The sequence below is a fragment of the Poecilia reticulata genome, linkage group LG19 (genome assembly GCF_000633615.1).
Source record: "Poecilia reticulata strain Guanapo linkage group LG19, Guppy_female_1.0+MT, whole genome shotgun sequence".
NCBI lineage: Eukaryota > Metazoa > Chordata > Actinopteri > Cyprinodontiformes > Poeciliidae > Poecilia > Poecilia reticulata.
In genome coordinates, this window is record NC_024349.1 from 18,563,567 (window position 1) to 18,586,481 (window position 22,915).

The 22,915-nt window shown below is 40.4% G+C and overlaps 1 protein-coding gene across 2 annotated transcripts in view; it reads right to left on the reverse strand.

The window, feature by feature from the left end:
• aatkb (apoptosis-associated tyrosine kinase b) overlaps nucleotides 1-22,915 on the reverse strand; it is a 61,769-nt gene that overhangs the window by 23,213 nt on the left and 15,641 nt on the right. For both annotated transcript variants that reach the window (XM_008437628.2, XM_008437629.2), the window contains one exon: nucleotides 2,273-2,406. In XM_008437628.2, coding sequence (XP_008435850.1) covers nucleotides 2,273-2,406 — 134 coding nt within the window. The remainder of the gene's footprint in view (nucleotides 1-2,272; nucleotides 2,407-22,915) is intronic.

Below are 22,915 nucleotides of genomic sequence, written 5' to 3' on the forward strand. Positions count from 1 at the left end.
GATCACATCTTGAACACACCCTGAACACATCTTGAACACACCCTGAACACACCCTGAACACATCTTGAACACACCCTGATCACACCCTGAACACATCTTGATCACACCCTGAACACACCCTGACAGGTTTCAGACGAGCGACCATCATAAAGTCAAACAAAGGTAAAGAGGAAACCATCTTCAATCAGAAGCAGCAGTCTGAAGTGGTTCTTTTCATGAATAGGGTTGTGTGTGGTGGCTTCAGAGCATCAAAAACAAAATTTTCCTTCTCTATGTATTAAAATTATCATTAATAAAATGGGTAACACTTTATTTGAAGGGGTGTACATAAGACTGACATCACACTGTCATAAACATGTCATAACACCTGGTATGAACATGAAGGAGTCTGATGACTGGTGTCATGAAGTGTCATTCGGTAAATAATGAGGCTTTTAATGGAAAGTTGTACTAAAAATCCATTAAAAGGCTCAACTTTGCATTAAAAATGTCATTATTTACCAAATGACAACAGTCATAATCATTCATGAAGACGCCTTCATGTTCACAACCGGTGTTATGTCATGTTTATGACAGTATTATGTCAGTCTTATGCACACCCCTTAAAATAAAGTGTTACCATAAAAGGCCGGAAAACATTCAGCAGTAACCAGAGTTTTGTGTGAAGAAGTAAATCTCACTGTGGATTTCTGAAGGCAGCTACACTTCCATAACTAAAAATATTGGTTGTTTAAAGTAACTCTTGTCAAACTGAATGGACAGTGTTTGACACTACAGAATTAGATTCACCGTTTCAGACCTGGATCCGGTTCTTCTCCGTCACATCTCCCAGCTCTTCCAGTAAAATGTTTGATCTTCCCGTCTCTGTTGTTATTTTTGCAGCTGATTGCCGGGCAGGCAGACAGTTAATTTAATCAGGTCAAATTGCTGTTTGCCTTGGGTTCCTGCAAAATGGGTTTAATCTTACAGTTCTAATCAGCTAAGTGAGTCTTTATGAACCGTCTTTGCATGATTGTGAATGTAAAGCAGAATATAAGAAGGAAATAGTGGAGAGGATTCACAAAATGACCGTTTTTAAATCACTCTGAACCAGCAGAGAGTTGTGGATCCTGCAGCACTTGAGTCAGGTCTTCAGCATTCAAAATAAATGAACTGGTGTTAATTTAGATCCAAACCACAGCAGCAGCACAGAGGATCCTCACATTCAGTCATACATACCTGACAAATAGCATGAAAAATTAAAAAAAGAGGAGAAAATAGAAAATGTGAAGATGTACCCAGAGGCTAAACGCTCCTGATTATTAAACCAATCCCTCATCTCTCCAAGCCTTTGAGCAAAAATCGTTTATCTTTAGCTGCTGCGTTCAACACAGTTTAACCAAATAAACACTGTTTAAGCCGACGACAATTATGTTAATTTGTTGCATTATTTTGTAAAACAAAGTGTGGAATAACTCAATCTCTCCTGCCGAATCCCAGCAGAGAGGCTTGTTGTGGAAGAACTCTCAGAAGTTCTAATGAGCTGCATTAAACATGCAGAGAAACTCGTTCCTCTGTAGACTGTTTTCTCATAAATACATTTTCATTCTTATTCTCATGCTGAGATCTTCAGATGTTCTGTTTGGACCCAACAGGAGCTTAAAAGCAACAGATATTCCAAAGGCTGACAATCCTTGTCAAATACTGGCTGAACACAAGCAGTCGTGGCACCGAGCTGCTGAAAGCTGCTCCTGCTGTCTGCGGGTATCAATGATGCATGAATGTTTATATATAGGATTTAAGAAAATAAGTTGATCAAAAATCAGTTTACACTTGTAGGTGAACTCCACAGCAAGCAAAAAAAAAAGAGATAAAAATAAATAAAAGACAACGTATGCCACCATTTTTTCTTCTTCTGCCCTATTTCACTTGGCGCCGTGACCCAGTTGGTTTCTCTGCTGCGTCCACAAGGCGGTCATGCAGCGCTGCGGGGCCCGCACCGCTCCACAAACACAAACTCATCCCGCTTTGTTTGCTGCTCTTCCTGCTTCCCATCTGCATAAACAACACCGGATGGCTTCCATCCAGCGGATGAAGAGATGCAGCGAATCCCTCTGTCTACTCAGCTTCAGTAAGTAACTCCAGATTAAATTTCATTTTACCATTTGTGTGCTTTAAAGTTTTTTTTTTTTGTTTTTAAACACAAGCCTTCATTTAATATTAACTGTGTTGTATTCTAATTATTTTGCTTGTCTTTTTTCAGTTTTTATCCAAAGCTCATCATGCTTCCCACCTTGAAGCCCATCTTGCCCTTCTTGCAGCAGAGGCAGGCCAGCATGAGGAAGACGAAGGTGAAGAGACCCGAGAAGGAGATGGCCACCACAGCCAGAGAGGACGACCAGGAGAGCTCGCTCAGTGGAGCGCCATCTGCAGGACACAGAGAGCAAAGCACAATGTCAGCTGCTGAACTCAACGCTGCGTGATAATCTGATCAGGTGCGTGTTGGAGCGTGTCGTAATTTATATCAGCTGCAAGACTAAAAAGCATTAAAAACTGAGGGTTTTCCGTTTCCTTTTTGATGAATGTTCTGCTGTAGAGACGTTTGCATGTTTGATTTTAAACCTAGAATCTTGCTTGTGTTGGGAATGAAATACACTGAGACAATACAGTCCTGCAGATTTTACTCACAGAACAATAAAGTCGAATAAAAGCTCGGCCCCATAACGCAGGCGGCACATTTTCTGCTCCACCTTGCTTTTTCATTAAAGTTTTATTTAGGGGGCCCAGAAGTGATATTCTTATAAATACATTTCTCTAAATTTCATCTGTTTCCTCCCCTCCCCCCCCTAAATAATGTTCAGACTGAATACATTAGGAATTTATGAGGTTGTGAATAAAGTTTAAGGATATTTTTGTGTCACTGCGACACTGCAGTGGCCCAGAAACACACTTACACTGTGAAACGTCGGCCTGAGAACACCCAGACCTTTACTTGAATTTAAACTTTTTAAAGCTTTTTCATCCGAATCAACAGACCTGACAGTGCGGCGCTGCATCGAGAGCATTAAGGAGTCCTGGTTCAATGAGGAACGTTACATCGACTGAATGTTTGCAATATTTTTGCAAGAACGCCCCGGGTTTGAATCAGGACCGCAGGTGTTTCTGCATGGAGTCGGCATGTTCTCCCTGTCCATGTGTGGGTTCTCTATGGGAAGTCATAAACCAGCCAAAAACATGGAGAAAACAATGGATTATTGGTCTGAGCCTAAACTTTAAGGTTATTTCTATTTTTATGAATGACATGAAAGCAGAGTAGTAATTCATGCGCAGCTTTAATTTTGAACTATGAAGCTGAAATTAAAGAAATAATCACAGAAGAGGCGCAAACAGAAACAATTTACAACAAAGCAGAATGACATGTTGGAACTCCCCCAAAAAAACAAAACAAAACCCCCACAAAATTTAAGAAAAGAAATTCTCCACTAAGAATTAAACACAGCAAAGGCCGTGATCCACAAAAATAAGAGGTTCATTCAATTATGTCGACGCATCTTTGAGACAAATTATCTGTAGTTTATATCAATCTTTTTTAGAGATTTCAGACTCAATTCCAGAGCACAAAGAATGAGCTGTTGTGACGGTCAAGCTGTCCAGATGTAAAGCCAGCAGAGAGCAGCATAAACAAGAGTTTTTGTCTAGTTTCTGGTGCAAATATCTTCACACACTCAAAACAAGACAAAACTAACTTATAAATAACTTTCTTTTCTACAAGCTAGAGGAGCTTTTTAAAGTTATTATCCCTTCTTGTTGCACTGGCAGATTATTTCACTTATAAAAAGACATTTTTCCAGGTAATAAGTGAAAACATTTGCCAGAGGAAGTAGCAATTTCTCATGTAAGTTCCTTTATTGCTCAGATGTATGTTAGTTTATGTATTACTACATCTCAAGCGTGCCAATATATTTGTACTAAAACTAGACCAAAAATTCTTCGTGAAATTTTGTGTTTTTGCAGAAAAGTTACAAAAAGTGCAGAAGTTTTTTTTTTTTCAGTGAAATATATATAAATGTATGTAACTATACAGAATATTGCTAGCTAAATTTCTGGCTGCATGGAAGATACTTAAAAGGTTTAAGGAGACAAAATATTGAGAGAACAAAAATATTGATTTAAGCTATTTTTTCACAAACTGAGTAAATGTTGAATATAGTTATTTAGCTTGCAGCTTGACCAGTATTACGTGTTTTAGGATTTATAGAACAAAAAAAATGCACTAAAAAAATGTATTAATTTATTTATTTTTTTTGGCTTTTTACATCTTTATAAATAATATTGCATTTTGTTTGTTTTTTTTAAATGTAGTGTGTTCCGTTTTAAATTACAGATGAAAGAATCTGCCTGTGATTTGACGGATGTGCAGCGTTTCGTTTGCAGATGCATTCAGCAAAGTCTTCGGGGCAGCGCGCGTCGCTGGAGGAAGAACCAAGGAGCCCTGGAGTTAAATCCGAAGTGAGACGTAGGTAAACAGCATAAAAGTTTAATGCATTTGAAGAATCACATTTGTTCTCCCCGTCGAGCCGTTTCTATTGGACCGTTTCCCGTTTTCCATCCCATCGAGTCCCTTTGACCACAACCATGAAGCAGGAAGCTGACCGCCGGGGGAGAGGGCTTCGAGCGTCTCGTCCCGCCTCACCAGCAACCTGCTCGCAGCATCACTACAGCTTTCATTTCCCTCACTTTCCGACGGCTACCCGAAATGCAAATGGTTACCATGGAAACAGAAAGCCAAGCAGGATTGCTTTTAGCTGTAAATCTCTCACATTGATTCTGCCAACAGCCCTGCCACCCAGCTGCACACACACACACACACACACACACTTGGTGCTGCTGATCCTCTACATTCTGCTGCAACTTGCTCTCATGACTATCCAGCATTCAAGCTCTTAGTTTAATTGGAAAGAGAGTAAACACTGTTGTGTAAAGAACCTGCTGGCACAAGTAAGAGGAAATTATAGTAGAGAAATAATAATAACAACAATGACAAAAACATGCTCATTTTAACTGAAACAAATGGTCAGATCTGGGAATTTTGAGATTTTATTTCACCTAGTGCTAGATTCACATTTGTGTCCTCCGTCTTCGTTCCTATAAAGTGCAACATGAAGCCGTGTGCAGCTCTATATGAGGAACTATCCGTAGCGCTGAAATGCTACATAAGGCCATTCAGAGTTAATTACTCGTTTGTCAGGGGGATAATTATGGAGAGCCGAGGATATTCTTACTAAGTTGTGGTTTATGTAAAACTCCCACGCTTCCCACCTCACCCAGCAGCAGAAAACACAGCCTGACTGTGCGAGTACTATTAATATTTAAAGAAGCAGCCGCGGTGCGCGTGCAGGAAAGATTTTAAATCCTGGCACTACGTGACTTTTTTGAGCAAATACAGAGGGGCCAGAGAAACGGCTAACAGAAACGCGGCCTCGCAAACCGGATTCAGGATTTTAGACCGACATAAAGAAGCACATTTTGGAGAAGTGGAAGGAAAATGAAAATGACGGTTTCAAGTTTTTTAGTGATAAATCAAAAAAGTGACGTCTACAAATAAAATGGAGTGCGACCAATGGCTTTAGAAGTCCCCTGTTTAGTCAAGAGAGTTGTGTGATTTAATCATGAACACAGTACAAAGGTCAGGAAGAGGCTGCTGGGAAGATTAATGGAGCTGGAAGGAAACCAGTTACGGTGGCAAAAGACTTGAGACCGGGGCAGAGACTCACCTCAGCAGAACCACAACCCGAAACATCGGCTGTTTATTATATTAAATAATCAAATGTTGTGTTTTTGAAGATTTAATTTGTGGAAAATCTGGATTTTTTTTTTCCACCAATGCCCTTCTTCAGTCCAGAGTAACATTAACTCTCCCAAGACATATCATCTTTTTTTTTTTTTTACAGCTTGAATGGTTGAAATAAGAGCCAGTTTTTAAAAGATATTTTCTGTCATTTGTAAAAAAAAAAATTAAAGGAAAAAAGTGAGGGTGAAAAAAACGGATTAAGATTGGAATTTTAGACAAAAAAAATTTGATTTTATTTTTAAGCCATATTCAGCCAGCTCTAGACTGAATACAAGCCACACTTTTCAGATCCTAATTTGTAAAAATAAAAAAAAAGAGAGAGAAAATCCATTACCTACTAATTGTACAACTTGGTGTCACATAATGTCTACTACATAATTTAATGGAGTTGCTTGCAAAAAAAACATCAGTGACACAAAAATTTGACCTTGAATACTATACCTGATATTTTACAACACTTTGTTACCCTTTAATTTGATTATTTTTAAAGGTTTTTGTGGCTCTAGTGGCTTTTATTCAACAGTAGATTGAAATGAATAAGAGGAAAAGGAGAGAATTGTTTTGGGAACTTAACCTCGTATATGATGCATCTAAGCCATATGGTTCTCCTCCCCTTTATTTTATCTTTATTACTGAGGACAAAAGCACTTCACCACAGTGCAAGACGCTGCACCTGACCCAGATTTCTTGAAAAACACTAATCTTGATATAGATATGCAATTTTAAGTCTTGTACCACTAGATTCCACTTAGTTGTACACATGTTCAAATTACATTTTCTATACTTTCTGCAGTCTGTATAACAAGGGCAGTAGAGGGTAAAATCCTTTGCGTGGTTAAGATGGTTGCAGCAGTGCCGGGAAATAGGAAGGACATCAGTTTAAGGCTGATTTAGTCAGATGAAGAGGCCACAGAGGTAAAGCAAACAGATGCAGCAGAAAGCTGACGGCAGCAGTTCTTATTTGAGGAGAGAGAAGGAGGAAATGAAAGAAAGAAAATTAATGTGAGGAGCAGCGGCACCAGAACAGCTCCGAGGCCCGACGCAACCCAAACAGTCATCAATGATCCAATAACCCACCAACAAATACCTTTCCACGGCGCGTTCTCCTGCAGATGTGGAAAATTCACGCGGCCGACTGCCAATTCAAATAAAACCGAGAAGATTCACCCCTCTTAATGAGACAAAATCCAACGAGACAAATGCGTCTGCTGGAGGACACGCACTCAAATACACAACGCGTTTTTGGAGATGCTGCGTTCCCTCCACCAGCAGTACGAGCGCCACGACGCTTCTGGCCTCGAGTCATTTTGCGTCTCCCAAGGCAGAAAAGCTGGTGCCCACGTCGACGACTGAAAAGATGAAAACGGGGAGAGACAACAAGGAGACGCAAGAATTCAAGAAAGCCCCAAAGAGCTCCGATCTCTGCAGCACTCGGAGCTGCTGCCGCTTCGCCTTCGGTGCGGGGAGAGTCCAAACTGAGGCGATCCGACAGGTTCACGTGTTTGTTCTGCTGGAGCAGGACGAGAAGAGGGAAAAACAGTCGGTGGGGATTTCTGCAGCCGGATGAGAGCTCTGTCCTGTGTTTCTGCCTGAAAACGCCACCGAGTGTAACTTTTTATGAGCTAAATATCTTCTTGTCAGGTCAAAAATGGACCCAAAGCTTCTCACTGCAGTCAGCTTAGATTAGGTAAGGTTGGTAACCTGGAAGCTTCATGTCACTGTCATCACAGACATGATTAAAGTGCAATCTGCAAAGGTCTACAGCATCCTGATGGTTAACAATCTTACATTTCATGTCGTCTAGTCACAAAAGAAATGAAAATGTCAACCTTCCAGTGAAAAAAACTCAATGTTTGCACTTTTTTATGGCAACTTAAGAAGCTTAAATGCTTGGAGCGCTTGACTTCGTTATATATAACACTACAGTGTGCTGTTTTCTATAGTGAAATGTAATCTATTGGATAAACCACCGGTTCTGTCTGCTGCAGAAAAGACTCACTTAAGATCCAAACTGTCCCTTTTACAGCATTTCATAAAAGCGCAGGAAACTCTTCCTACACATTTTTTTGTTTTTCTCAGACTGAAGAAAGTGATGATCAGAAACATTTCAATGGCTTTTGTCAGTTGCAAGTGATGCGATATATAAAAATTATTTTGTTTTTTGCATGCGCTTTGTGATCTCGTTAACGCTTTCCTACAGAAATGCAGTTGATTAGGTGACAAGTTACAATGTAATGTTGAAATGCATGATGATGTTTTGGACAAAGATTTCTAGTGGAAGAAAGTGTCCCCTCTGGGTGATGGAGATTTGATCAACATTTACAATTCGCATACTGTACATAAATAAAGGCTCATAAATCAGAGTTAGTACATTTTACTGCTGCTGCTCTGTAGCTCAAGTCATGAAAACATCAAAGACGCACAAATTGCTGCTCCCGTCCTCGCGTGGAACAAACTGAGAAGTAATTTAAAATTTAAAAATCTTTTCAGGGCTCTTAGCTTTGTTTTTTAAAAAATCTGTCGCTTTGAGTCAAATATGTCATGTTGTCCTGTAGCTAATCACATCTGTAGCGTTCCTGTCTCTGAAATGTCAGACTTGCCCTCTGAAGTTAAGTAAACTCTCCGGGACGGACAAATAGGAAGAAGAGCGTCCTGTTGCCGTCGGCGGTAAGTGGATCACGCTTCTATGGGCTATGCTTGTGTTTGAAATGTTCAAATGGAATCTGAAAAGTGAAAAGGTGCATTTCTAAAACCTGAAAGCGAGCGTGCCCTCACGTTTCTGACCCAGTAACACACAACACAGCAGCGATGTTTTCTGAGGAACAGGAAGTCGGCTGTACTGGTAGAACTGGGCTAGTGCGTCAGTCCGTCACATCACGGGACAAAACGGACAGCAGTGCGACCATTTCATCCACCTGGATCAGCCGAGCTCTTTAGACGCAACGTCATCCTTCATGCAGCCGCAGCTCAGCGCAGACAGAAGTGAGAACTTCTGAAGGGCTGGACTGAATCCAGAGGAAGATTCTGCAAAGCGATCCCAATTAGGGATGAAGGAAGCCGAAGGAGCCAAGAGACTCGTATTAAGACGCGGCCCGGACAGGCGAGGTAACGTGATCGGCATCATTAAGCAGCTGAAAGGATAGAAAATATCTTTATAGCAGGAATCATTACAGTTACCAAGGCTTAAGGAGAAGAAATGAAAGGATTTCCGTTGGTTCGCAACGTGAGGGTGAACAAGACAGAAACCACAAAGAGAATGCAAGAAAAGGATTTCAGTCAAGATGCAGATTTGGCTGATGGCAGCTTTAAAGGTCAGCCTCTTCCTCTCGTACTTCCAACTGAGGACAACTGAACCAGCTCACGTTGTTTCACACAGCTGGAAGTTGCTGCTTGTTACTTAATGAGCATCAAGAAGTAGGGAATATTTTACTAAAACCAAACTTGAAGGCATGGCCAAAAATAAGGAATCATGTTGAACACCAAGAGAAATATTTTTTTTGAATCTTCACTGTGGGATTATGGAGCAGGTAATGGCTTCACCCATCCATCAGTCGTCGCCATGGGAACAAGTCCTGTGTCCCGAGGGACTGACGGAGAACCAAACAGGTCGTCAGAAAACCGGGAGACGATTCACAGACGATAGGTTAGTTTTCAGTTTTTAGCTCTGTGACATAAACAGAACCGTCAGAAATATTACTTTATCAAAGCAGCTTTAGCCGTATTCTGCCAAATTCCATCAATGTGAAAAAATGCTCAGTGTTATTTAATTTCAAGAAACACTCACTTGAATGCAGAGGGAACTATTTATTTGAATGCAGAGGGAACTATTTATTAATATTTCAGCAGTTTTTTGTATGGGTTTTATCAATATATTCTGCCACAGCAGCTTTTTGAGGATATTTATGATCCTGATGTGGCCCAAAAGGAAAATGGTTAGGCCTGTCACCATCAATTTTGCTGGATGATAAATTGTTCCAGAACTTACTGCGATAAACGATAACATTGTTGTTTTAAGACCGTAACAGAAGTAATGGCATAAAAATGCAAGAACATATTCTCAAATGTCAACAACTTTTAAATTCTAATGAACATTTAAACACTGAAACCAGGAGACATTTGGAAAGTCCAAGATGAATAATGAAAAACAACAAATAAAATGAATTATGGAGTCTGTAAGCAAAATTGTATTTTAAAAATAGAGAAAGCGAGTTGAGCCAGACTGAATACCTGTATCGGTCAGTTTTTGGTAAAAAAAAAAAAAAAAAAAAAGAGAGGGAGAGAAACAATAAATCAAGCCAATGAAAATGATTGAGTTTCTTTTAATTTATCATGCGATTAACTGATTTATTGTTTAGTGTGACCGGCCTACCTGTGGTGTAGCATTTTTCTCTGCAGCAGTGCCGTGATTACTGTCAAAGACTCGATGTGTTTTGTACCTAAGCTCAGGTAATAAATAGCAAGTGGTCAAAAACAAAAAATAAATGAATAAATAAATATTTTTTTTCTTTATTTTTTTCTTCATGTTGACATGCACACATACTTTAAGTCCTCGTGTGTGTGTGTGTGTCAGAAATTGAGTGTCAGAGTGGTCTGCAGGATCAGCAGACAAGCCACACTTTGATTGTTACTTTGAGCTAATGGAGTGGAAAAAGGCTGTGCAAGTGTCTTGGGTAAGTTTTACTGCTAAAGTAGTCCAGCTTTATGCCTTTACTCTTAAAAAAAAAAGCCCCCTCCTGAATACAAAGTGAAATAAGAAAATAAAAGACCTGAAGGTTGTAAACAGAAGATAAGGAACGGATACAATCGATACAAGCTCCTCGCTGCGATGTCTGCATGAGTGTATCTGTGCGCCAAAGCGGTGACAGAGATAAAGCTTCAGCTCTCACAGCCAGTACAGACGCAACGTCACAAACGCTGGCAGAGGGCGGATAAATCACCGCTCCCCTCCCCGTCCTCTCCCGCCCCGCTGCTGCTGCTGACACCACACTTTCTACCGGGGACGGAGGCCGGGCATGACAACGAGAGGAGTCATCATTCCCGAAGAAATCACACAGATGCAGAATGTGATGGTGACAGGAGGGGAAACAGACGGACGGAGGTGGCTAATCCAGCTTGATTGGGTTCAAACAGCGCGTGAAATGGACAACGCCGACGGTCTGACGGTGAAGCTGTGTCAGAGGTCAAAGTGCGAGGCGATCTGGTCGCTCGCAGGAACGACGGCAACACTCACATTTCCGCAGACAAGCAAACGACACAGACAGCAATTTGAACGTCAACACAACCGGATGTTCACGAACAAATGCCGCGGCGACTGACTCACACGGAGTTAGTAAAAAAATAAAAATAAAAATAAAAAATAAATAAAAAAGATGCAACGAATACATAAAAATCAGCTGGTTTCTATGGCGACGTCTTCCCTGAAATCCAGTTCAGACTCATTCAAATGCTCGCAGAGGCCGAGCCAGGAAGAAAAGAAAAACAACTGAGCTCTGACAACAGGAAGAAAATCAAGTATTTTCCCCTCATTCAGGCGCTGAACAAAAAAATACAGATGAAATGTTTTTATGAACACTTCCAGGAGGCGTAATTACCACTTTGAGGGTTTTTTTTTTTTGTTCTTATTTTCACTGCAGAAAATCGGCCTCACAGTTTCCGAACAATAAGTGAGTCAAAGCCAAAATAGTATGTTTGTCTTTCGTTCCTTTCTTTTCTTCCCCGCAAATCACTGTAAGACATTAGAAATTAGGTTGTGAAGCCCTTTTGCTCTAAATAAGTCCTTAAATAAATGTAACTTTATTTGATTAATACATCTGTGATTGCACACAATAAATTTGACTGATGGAATAATTCTTGTTATAAGGAACCTACAGAACCGTGTCCCGTCTCCAAGTGTGTGAAAATGAAGAGAAATAAGTGGAACCTGCGCTTTTTTATCAAATCACAGTGGGTATTTTAGGATCCATGGCAAGATAATAAAAAAAACATCACACCTAGTGACATCGATTTGACAGCTGACAAGTTGTGATCAATTTTGACAGCTTAAACCGCAGAGTAATAATAAAAAAAACAAAACTAAAGTTTATATTTTCGGACAACTCTTCTCCAATACACAGTTTGTTTTTCCGAATGGGAAATAAACTCCTTGCAAATAAATGCTTTTTTTCCTACTCACAAAATACCAAGATTTACAGTTTATTAAGGAAAAATCATCCATTACTTATATTATTTTAAATATTTCCACTCAAAGATGTTTTTTATGCAGAGGTCTATTCCCTGAGCTGTCAACAAATGTTAACTGGTGCCTTTTTCTGCAGAAACAGTTTCACCTCAGATATTTGTGTGTTTGTTGAAGATGCAAATTCAAAGGTGATAAAGAGGCAGTGTTACGTAAAATTGACTGTTTTGAGCTTCACGGCATGTTCTAAAGTTATTCACTCATTGAAAACAAACCTGGAGTGTTGCCTTGATTCTAACTTGAGAAATACTTTAATCACTCAGCTCCTTCAGACTAGCAGCAGCAATTAGCAAACATCTGGTGGAAGTATGCATCAGCTGTGCTCATTTTATGAGCCATTTATCAGAGTACAAACGCTGTAAAAGGGTTAATAGAGGAGCGACAATGACTTTCTGAAGGCGGAGTTTAACAAAGAGCAGGAGATTTTAAAGAGACAGAGGCCCAATTTCAAGCTGTTAAATCACAAAGTCAAATTTCCTTAAAGTCACATTTGATATTTGTAGCATGTTTTATAACAACTGAAGGCAACACAGTTGCTTTATTGTGCTATAGTGAGACTGGAAAATGCATAATAGTGCCCCTTAAATCCAATAAATAGTCCATCTATTCAGATTATGTAAAAAAAGATCAAAAAACTTCTTGAGCAGATCAAAAGATTAGATAAACAAAATAAACCTTTTCATGTCCATCTAAAAAAAAAAAAAAACATTCATTTTGTCAGTTTCCCATAGATTCCTCACAGTCATGGGGTCATTTTACTTTCACCTCTCCTCTAAATGTCTTCACCTTTCTCTCTTTCAGCTAGTTATTTCGCAGCTCTCCTCATCCTGCTGCTCTTTAGCGGCTACAGTGTGGATGCTGCACTAAACGATGCTGAGCATTAGTGACTCATGTGGGAGTTGGGCCTTCCCTGCTTGCTGCATCAGGCGGCCCACGTACAGGAAACTAAATTACACAGGAAGCTGGGATCCTGAGCTCCCAACATGGAGAGGGGCAGGAACATGGGTCCCTGGAGTCGCTGTGTTTTCCATGCTGTTTGACAGCAGAAATGAAAGAGAGGGGGCGGCGGAGTGTGTGTGTGTGGGGGGGGAAGGGGAGTTCAACTCCCCTTCCTGAGGCTGGGTTTCGACCCCTCCGTCGGTTCAGCTGCACTGTCTAGCACAGACTACACTTTATCTCTGTCCAACTGAGTTTCACCTTCTTTACTCTCCCTCCCTTTCATAGTTCACCTAGTTTCTCTTTCACTCTTTCCCAGAGGGTTGGGTAAAGGTTTGAACGAGCTCCACCTTAAAAGCAGTCGATTGGATGCTCTGCGCTGCGTCCAACCGTAACTTTCTGATTGATAGACTGGAAAGATTAGAGTGTTTTGGTACTGAGGTAATCTGCTTCAGAACACCCGGATTAAGTCGTGTTATTAAAGAAATCCGAATAAGCAAAGATCATCAGTTGGGTGACTCAAGGCTGTACTTTCAAAATCCAAGGTTAGAAGTCGGCACTCAGACGCTGAATAAGATAAAGCGAGGAATCCGAGGCACCGTTTTTTAAAATATCGGTGAAATGAAGTTTCCCTTGTCAAAACCAGACACAGAAAAACTGGTGGATGCGTCTGTCTTTGCAAACAGAAAACAAACAGAAAAAAACAATCATGCAGCTGTAGCTCATCCGAAATGCTGATGGGATGAACTTTGGTCAGCACATCAAGGTTTGGCTCAAAGCTGTTAGCAATCCTTGTCATTTCTCTCTTTCGATGCCCGACTTGTTGCTCATCACATGAGCTTCAGTTTACTCTTTAATATTTAAACCAAAGCTGTGGGGTGCATCTGACTGTGTGTGACAACGCAGTGATCTCTGTGTGCGTGTGTGATCCATTAAAAGGTCAAAACACAAAGAGAAGCAGCAGCGCGATCTGTTCCCTCTGACCTCCCATCACAGAGAAAACAGAAAGGGCACTCCTTTGTGTGTACTCTCCTTTCATTCCCCATCCTGAAATAGCTTTTCTCCTGGGACGATGGGGTTTTATGGTATGAACGCATGCAAGTGGGTTTGTTTCTGTGCTTTTGTTCTCTGAGATTAGGAGCAGTTAATAATTCAAAACAAACTATTAATATTGGAAAAAATGATTTTATACGGTTGTTGCTTATTGAAGCCAAAATTGCAAAGCTGTGCTTGAAAAAAGGGAATCTTAGTAGCTTGTTGGTTTTCGAATGCAGGTGTGCTCAACATCAGATATCAGGAACGGACTTGTAGAAGCAACTGGTGCTGCTCATCGTCCTTTACAGGGATCGTCAAGCCATTTTAACGGCATCAGAACTACATTGCTCCGTACAGAGGATCATTATATTCACATCTTTATTCATCTCCTGTTTACGCCTTGTAAGCTTAGTGCAGAATGTTCATGTTTCTCTTCCCCTAGCAGGTTCAATCTGCCCCACAAAGCACCTTTCAGGTCATGTAGCGACCAAGATAGTAACAACAGCCGTAAAAATAAAACCCCTTTATTTATGCTTTTTAATATTTTATTATCTATTCAAATATTAACCACTTTTGTGAGTTATGAATGAAATAAATGTTACACCAAAATTAACTGCTTTCCCAACAGCTACACAAACTGGGCCATGAAATGATGAAGCAATGTGGGAAAGAAGAGAAGTCTGAAGCTCTTCAACCAGAAAACAACTGCCGAGTTCCTCTGGCTGAAGGATTTTGAATCGTGGGGTGTGATTGGTTTTCCCACAAACAGCTTTTCCAGTTTGACCTCATCTCTGTAAGGCAATTTGAACAGATTTAGAACCAGGTAAAGGTCAGATCATTTTTAATATGCACCGAGATGTAAAATTCCTTAATTGTAAGAGGGCCTGTTTTGCTTTTCTCATTAGAGCAGTGATTATTGTAAATGTGTGTACATCTTTAAACATCTATAATTTGTCACGGCTCAGTCTGATATTTAAACTCTAATGGCATCAGGACTTTACCCGTGAAGGAACTCAAGTTTCAATAAAGGAAATCTACTGTAAACAGACTAAATCATCTGCAATAATGCAGGTAATTGTCCCTAAAATTCCCAAGAAAATTGGGATGGATCACCTTTTGAGTGCCTATTAGAGTTTCTGCAGCATCATCACATTTGTCACAGAGGGAGGCAGCTCATGCAAACGCCTTTTCTAGATCCTGTAATATGCAGCGAGCAGCTTCACTGAGCAGAGTAATTGTCAAGATGTCAACTAGAGAATATCACTCGGTCCGTGTGTTTGCAGAGAAAGCTTGGCATTTATCACGTCCGTGTAGCTGCAGCAGCAACACACACACACACACACACACACACGCACACACACACACAAAGGGGGATTGTGGTCCTCTGAAGCTTGCAGCTCGTGTGTCGCTGCAGCGAAGCGTGAAAACATAACAAGAGCTCGTGTAGGTGCAGTACCATTAAGCGTGCGCGTGTAGATTGCATTAAAGTGGAAGAACAGGAAAAAGGCCTGATGACGCCGCGTAACGCAGACCGGAGGAAGATATGCAAGACGGCGCACCTGAGTAAACCTGGCAGAACGAAGCGGAAAGCCGTCCTGCTGTTTGAGGTTTTATCTGGATGAATCATCTCAGCTGCTGAGTCTTAATGACATGGAAAACACACACCACCACAGATCAGACGGCGGAGCTGGTTACGCTTCAGTCTCTGCTCTGACCCGCCTCGCCGTCGCCCCTCTTCTCCCTGTTCTCACCCCCTCAGACTCTGAGTGCAGCTGAATCTTTACAGTCAGCTGGATGAGATGAGAACAAATCTCTCCGTTGCTGCCGGCTCTCAGCGCACACTCTCAGATACATCACATCTCGGATATCAAGCGAGAGAGACGTTGCGTAACACTCTTCACGCACTCTTCGTCGTCATTAGCGGGGCAATAATGTAAAGCATCGTGTAGCACTACAGATAGAGCCGCTCGGAGGCTGCAGCCGTGGTTTAAAACAAAAAGAACGGCTGTTGATTGTTAGAGTGAAGCCGCATTAATGAGGACATCCAGATAATTAGAACCCGTACCTCTGTAGCTCGTGGTGCAGCGCTTATGAGCTCCGACTTTAATCTCACAGCTCAGTCAACAGTAGAAACAGTTAGTGAACTTATATGTTACAAGCTTATCGCATACATAGGAGTGGGTGATAGAACTAGAACTGAATCACGATATTTTGTGGTACTATTCTGATAACGAGAAAAATCGAGAAAATATTTGACAGATTTTTGTTTGCTTTTAACATCATTACTTAAATTTAGTGAGAAAATTATAATTCAAAAGGCCCATCATGATCAGAAATTTTTCTGGATAATTGTTAATATGATAAAAGCCGACCACTGCAAGCATCTCTTGAAAATCATTGGACTTTTGTACTGCAGATGAGTAACAGGCTGGTCAACAGATTAACTTGAACTCGATTGTTCATAAGCTGTATTCCACCTCTGGTGTCTTTCACAAGGAAAGTGTCTCCAACTTTTTTACTTTGCATAAAAGAGGACAAACGCTGGCCGCTTTTTGGATCCAAGCTTATTTTCAAGGAAATAGATGGAACATTAAAAATCAAACCAAAATGTAAAAAAAAAAAAAAAGAACAATCTTGGAGTTTTCTTTCTAGGTCCTGAAAATGTTTCACAAAAAGTCTCAGTCCAAACTTTTTGAGAACTGCCTTTCTTAGCGCAAAATTCTGAACTGTTTTTCGATGTTTAGTTAAAGTTTAAAACATGCGGTCAAGATGGACGTCTACACCAGTTAACTTCAGCTACAGGCATACATCAAATATCTTGCTAATTTTGATTTCTTATGTTTCTCGAGAATTATGTGTGGGCTCCACAATAACCACAAACAGATTTGAAGATAATTTCTTTCAGAATATGATTAAATTCAACTTTTTAGGTGATTGTGTATTTGTCTACGCAGCTTAGACCTCTCTAACCCATCATGTTATATCATTTTTGACTCAGTTGAACCACAGATTTCGACTTTATAACGTAGAAATGCATAATGTCCTGTTTAGCCAACAATCTACTCAGAAGAAAAAAGCAAAGATGAAACTTTAAAGTAATTCATCATCACAGTTCAGATTATGTTTTGGAGAATATCTAAAAATTAGAAGAGACTTGGAGGCATGAATTTATCCAACCAGTTTTAAATGATATTTTAATTCAGTTTACAAGACCATAATCTTCTTCACTATAGAAGTTGAACATTGAACTTTAATCGTATCACGCTGTGATTCAAGGCCTCATAATGTAAAGCAGAAAAGCAACAGTTTTAGTCTTTACTTGAATAGTTTTGCTTTCTTTTCAGTAACTGTTTTTTTTACGCCAAATATATAATTTAAACAACAAATTAAGAGGAAAGAGGCCACAGAGTTGTGATGTATAAATAAGACCCGACTTGAGTTCACTTCATAGAAACCAGCTGAAAGGGAAAGCTGTTGGTGTTGCTTTAATGCTGTTCAGTCTTCAGCATTGAGAGCACGCTGCATCTCAGAGCGATCTGCGGGATGTTTGGCTTCAGACGAGAGGACTCTTCAGAAAGCAAAAAAAAAAAAAAAAGCTGAGAGAAAAATCAGCGGCTGCCCTCTGCCATCGCTGCTAGATGTGGCCGACACTCGTTAGATGTGCACATTGAAAACATTCTCAGAGTCTCGTCTCACCCTCAACACGACCTTCTCCACCTTCCACCCTCTGCTAAGTGCTGCAGGTCACCAGGCGCCTTCGCCGCAGACGAGAGAAAGCAGTTTCTGCTTCTGAGCCATTAGACTGAACAGGAAGAACTCTGTTCGCTCTCTCTTTTTTTTTTAACACTGAATTTCTTCTCTCATTTTTTTTAAAAGCACATTTATACTACTTACAGCTGAAACCAGATACATGCACCATGCAATAAGAAACATTTTTTTTCTCATGGTCTGATTTAGGCCAGTTAGGATTTCATGTCAATACAAAAATTGTGAAAACTATTTGTTAGGAAGCATGGAGACGTGGGATGACTCCTGAACAATGCTGACGTTCGGCTGCTACCGTGTGAGTGTGCTGTCTGTGGCAGCCATTTTGTGTTACGGCTAAAGAGGAAGCAAACCTCCAATGCAGCAATTTTACAGGAAGTGAGGTTTTAAATGCAGGAGTTTGATTGGTTGACGATGTGTAGAAAGAAAGTGTTAAAGTGAATCATAAAATGTCTTGTGTATATGTATGCATGGCATGTTTGCTTTATATTTCATTACTAAAATAACTGTCAATGTTGACGTTATCTACAAAAAAGTTAAGCTGTTTAGTTTTTTCCGCTGATGTGATTGGCCAATTTGAATTGTGAAGGCAGTGAAGGTGATCGTCGGCGAGACTTGCAACGGTCACCATGTTGAAACTTACTGTTTTGTACAGTGACTGGAAGACAAACCAACTTCTTTTTGCTGATCAGTCAAGTCTGATATATATACACTCCTTAATATTTGGTACAATTGCTTTTTAAACTGCATGACTTCATTTTTGGTGTCCTTTTACAACTGTCTCACAACAGTTTACTTGAATTTTGGGCCATTCTTCTTGACTAAACTGGTGTAACTGGTTTCTATAGAATTAGGATCTGTTTTTTTAGTCTTCAAAAACACAAAAATATTTGTTCATAACCCACTTATCACTAATTTACCTGCTGGCTTTAAGTCATTGTCCATTTGGAAAACCAATTTGGGTCAAACCTTTAACTTCTAGGCTGATGTCTTGATATGTTGCCTCAACATTTCTATATGCGCACCGGTTCCTCCTGTTGCAAAGTCTCCACTACATGATGCTATAATTCCTGCTGGTAAGAAATTGCTAAGGCTTACAAACTTCCCTGTCTTTACTCCAAATGTAATGATGGTTTTACAAACCACAAGATGATAAGAGGTCTTTGTCTCTGACTTCTTCATCCCTAAATGGTCTTTAACTTTTGTTCTGGAGTAGATTCACATATTTCTCACCAAAACTCCTTCGTGCAGAACCTCTCTTTTTCCGGAAGAATATGACAGCTGGACATGCCCATGCTTTTTGTATTTCTGTATGATTGTTTGAAAAGTTGGAAGGAAAAAAAACTCAGCAGTCCTATCAGAAGAACACAGAAAAAAGGCGCTATTTCGTCGTGTCTCCTTTGCATTTTCAATAAAACTTTTAACTGAATTTGAATAACAAAAATTTGATCACCTTGTGAGAAAACGGTCTAATTAGGCTTCATATTAGGTTTAACCTAAGACGATCGAAAACGTGAAGGATAATCAGCGGCCTGACACACCAGATGACGCTAAACCCGTCAGCAAAATGATCCTTGATGAAAAGGAAAACCCAATTAGCTTCCATCTCGCTGCCGGTCGTTACAATCATTATCACAGACATTAAAAAGACCGGCGCACATCATCCTGACCACCAGCCCAACGCGCTCCTGTGCGGCGGTGTTTTTCCTGAACGTCGCGCATAAAAGCAGCTTTTAACTAATCGAGTGTTTTCTCTCCAAAAACAGAGCACAGACAGAGAGAGAGAGAGAGAGAGAGAGAGAGAGCGGCTCCTCACAGCTCTCGCCGTCCTTTCTAACCATTAATGAGAGATGCTGGCCACGTTTCTGATACACTTCCACCTTGATTATGCGCGATCACAGGGCGCAGCGGACGCCATCTAAAGTGGGCCCTCGCCCCCCTCCTGCGCTGCGTTCGCTTCAATCTCCGGTTGCCATGGCGACTCTTTTTTAGTATATGAGGCTGCCTGATTTCAGTGTGCGGCTACGTGTGAGGTGGCTTTATGCCTGAGGACGTTGTGTCTGAAGAGCTTCCAGAAAGAAAAAAAAAGAAAAAATTAAAGTACATGGTTTTAGTTGTTGCCGTTGGGAACAGGGATGACAACATGATGGAGCGGCGGCTTTCTGCAGCTGGGATCTGGTGACATGATCATGAGCAGGGAAGTGGGTGCATGCTGTGCCTAATGGATGAGGTAAATGTCTCCTCCATGCAGCACAACATCTACCGAAAATAGCTTCCTTTTATGTTCACATGAAGACTGCATGGTTCTCTCTTACGTAACCAGTGCCTGAACTGGGACAGCGTTCACTGCTGGGTGTAATTCCTGCAGATATCAGTGGCTGTCGGATGGGAGGAGGTTTCGGTGTTTTGATCAGGACATAGACAAACATTGATTGAGGAAAATAATTTTGTTGGTTTTATTCAAAAGTAAATGAACATGACTTTTATTTGATCTTTGATTAAACATCGTATCCCGTTGAGATTTTAGATCACATTTTGCAAGAGAGAAACGTTTTGATAAAAATGAATAAATGAATTACGTAAAGGTTTGCTTAGGAGAAAAGCTTGCAGAAACAAAAATATTATTTAAAGAGTTTGTTTCAGTTTTGAAGCTGCAGCTCAGCACTGTATGCAAAAATGTAAAAGTTTGCATTAATTTCTGATTAATGCAAACTGATTAACAGATTGTTTTGATTCTGTTATTGCGCATATTTGTACGGATCTGATTGATTGCCTTTACTTTTGATTATTTTGCCCATCTGGGCTGCACCTCCTGCTCTCCTTTGTCACTTCTCAATCGTTCATGACTTTAAGAGCTACGTCTAGGGCTTTTTTTGTTGCTGCTTTTTTATGTTTGTTTTTTTAGTGTTTTTTCTGAATTTCTCATTCTTTTTGTGCATCTTGTTTTTTTATATACATTTTCTCTATATTTAGTTTATATATTTTTCCCAACACAGCCAATCTTTCTTTGTTGCATCACTTTCTGGTGTTTTACATCTAATTGTTTTGTCTCTTATTGTTATTTTTTCTCCTGCACCTTTTAGGTTTTCTATTTTTTAGATGCAAGTTCATGTCTCTTTAGAAGAAGAGTTCTCAAAACTCTGCTCCTTGAGTGTGTGTGTTTTTCTGTTTATATTTATTCTGAAAATGACAGCCATGCTCTTCTTGACTGTAACCGTGTGCCTTTTTTCAACATTTAGTCTCCTTTATGACACTTATTTTCTCTCTTGCACGAGTTTGGATTTAATTTCTCTTCCCCGTTTTCAGTCTTTCCGTGCTCATTCAAGTTTAAATCTTGCGAGAACATCCAACTTCGGTTCACATGGTGTGAAAAACCTGCTGGTTCATTTATTACCTCTCATTTGGTCCTTGCCTTTAATTGCAAGTTTCTGAAGACAGGTTTTAATGTAGTACAGGAACTTCAATCCAATGCCATATTAAAAGAAGAATAATTGGGACGTACATGGTGTTTGAAGGGTGTGTCAAGAACGCAGTGGGCTCTTCGCTGAACGCGTGTTTTGAGAAAGCATAACCTCTAGAATTAAAATAAAACGACAACATGGTCAATTAATCTCAAAAGATGCCCAATTTGAAGGGGATTGAGGAATATACCCCCCCCCCTGGTCGGGTCGAATATTGCATGAGTTCATACGATCAAAAGCAAGAAAGGGCAATCTTCTGAGACCTGAAACTGGAGCAAACATTCCCACACAACATGAAAACACTTACACACACACACACACACACACATACACACCAACAACCCAGATGACCACTTTTAGAGCAATTCATTCTTGCTCACACAACGCGCAAGCCCGGTGACAGCAGCGTCTGTAGAGAATGCTGAAGGGAAAAAGAAAACAACAACAACAAAAAATCATCATCACCCGTCACTCACGGCAACATGCAGCGGCTTCACGTGCAGCATCCGCGCCTCACGTGGGGACTACAATGGAGCGCATTAAAAAGAAATCCGTTATCCTCTCGCTCAGGCCTTGATTGCTCAAAGTGGTCTTTAATGGTGTGAGAAGCGTTGCCATGGGGACGGGCTGATGGAGGATGGGGATGTGTTATTTTCTACCGATGCGCGCGTCGGTTTTGTGAGGGTGTGTGGGCAGTCGGCGGGGTCAGTCGCCACACAGGGCGAACAAGCGTCCACGTGGAAATCTTCAGGTGGGATAAAGCGGCATGAGTCCGTGTTGTTCTGTGGGTTTTATAAAAGGAGTCAAAGGCGTTTTTAACCTCTCTGATGTTTACTTGAAGGCAGGCGACGCCAGATTTTATTTTTTCTGTAAACAAACCCTAACATTTTACTTCAGAACATCTACAGCCACTTGATTACTGAACAGCTTATCCCAGCCTAAAATCTTAGTGTTGGTTAAAATAGACATAATTCAGTTTTTATTACATTACATAGAGATGGTTTTACAATAACTGCCTCAATACAAAAGGCCGGAGCTGTAAAAGTTTGGGATAGTAGCCATAGGTATTTTAAACAAAGCCAGCTGCAGGTTTTTCAGAAATTACATTGATGACCTTCAGCATTAAAACACACCAGAGATGTTTTACTCTCTGACTTTCAGGGACTACAACAAAGAGATCACTCCTCCTGATCTCTTTGTTGTAGATTTTAAATAATACAGCCATTCTTCGAAGTGGGAAAGACAAGAAACCACGCTGTTTTAATAACCAAGAGGTGTGTTGATCTCCAGAGTTTGAAAATACTCGACTGTATGAATCCTGTTTGGATATTTATATCATCTGAAAGAGAGTAAAAATTTAGGGGTTTTTTGACAATGAAAACGTAATTTTAAAGCAGACGCCTCCACAGTAACTGACTTCTTTCCAGAGATTGTTTGGCCTCCTTTCATCTGGTATCCTGTATTGTCCAACTCCGGTCCTCAGGGGTCAGTTTTTATAGCAGTCTGTGGTCCAACTCAGCTGACTCAAATGCTCAAACTACATCCTCAGCATGTCAGAATTCAGCAGAGGTTCTGCTGACGTGTCATCATTGTATTCAGGTGTTGAACCAGGGATAGAACTAGAACTTACAGGACGCTCATTTTGGACGCCAC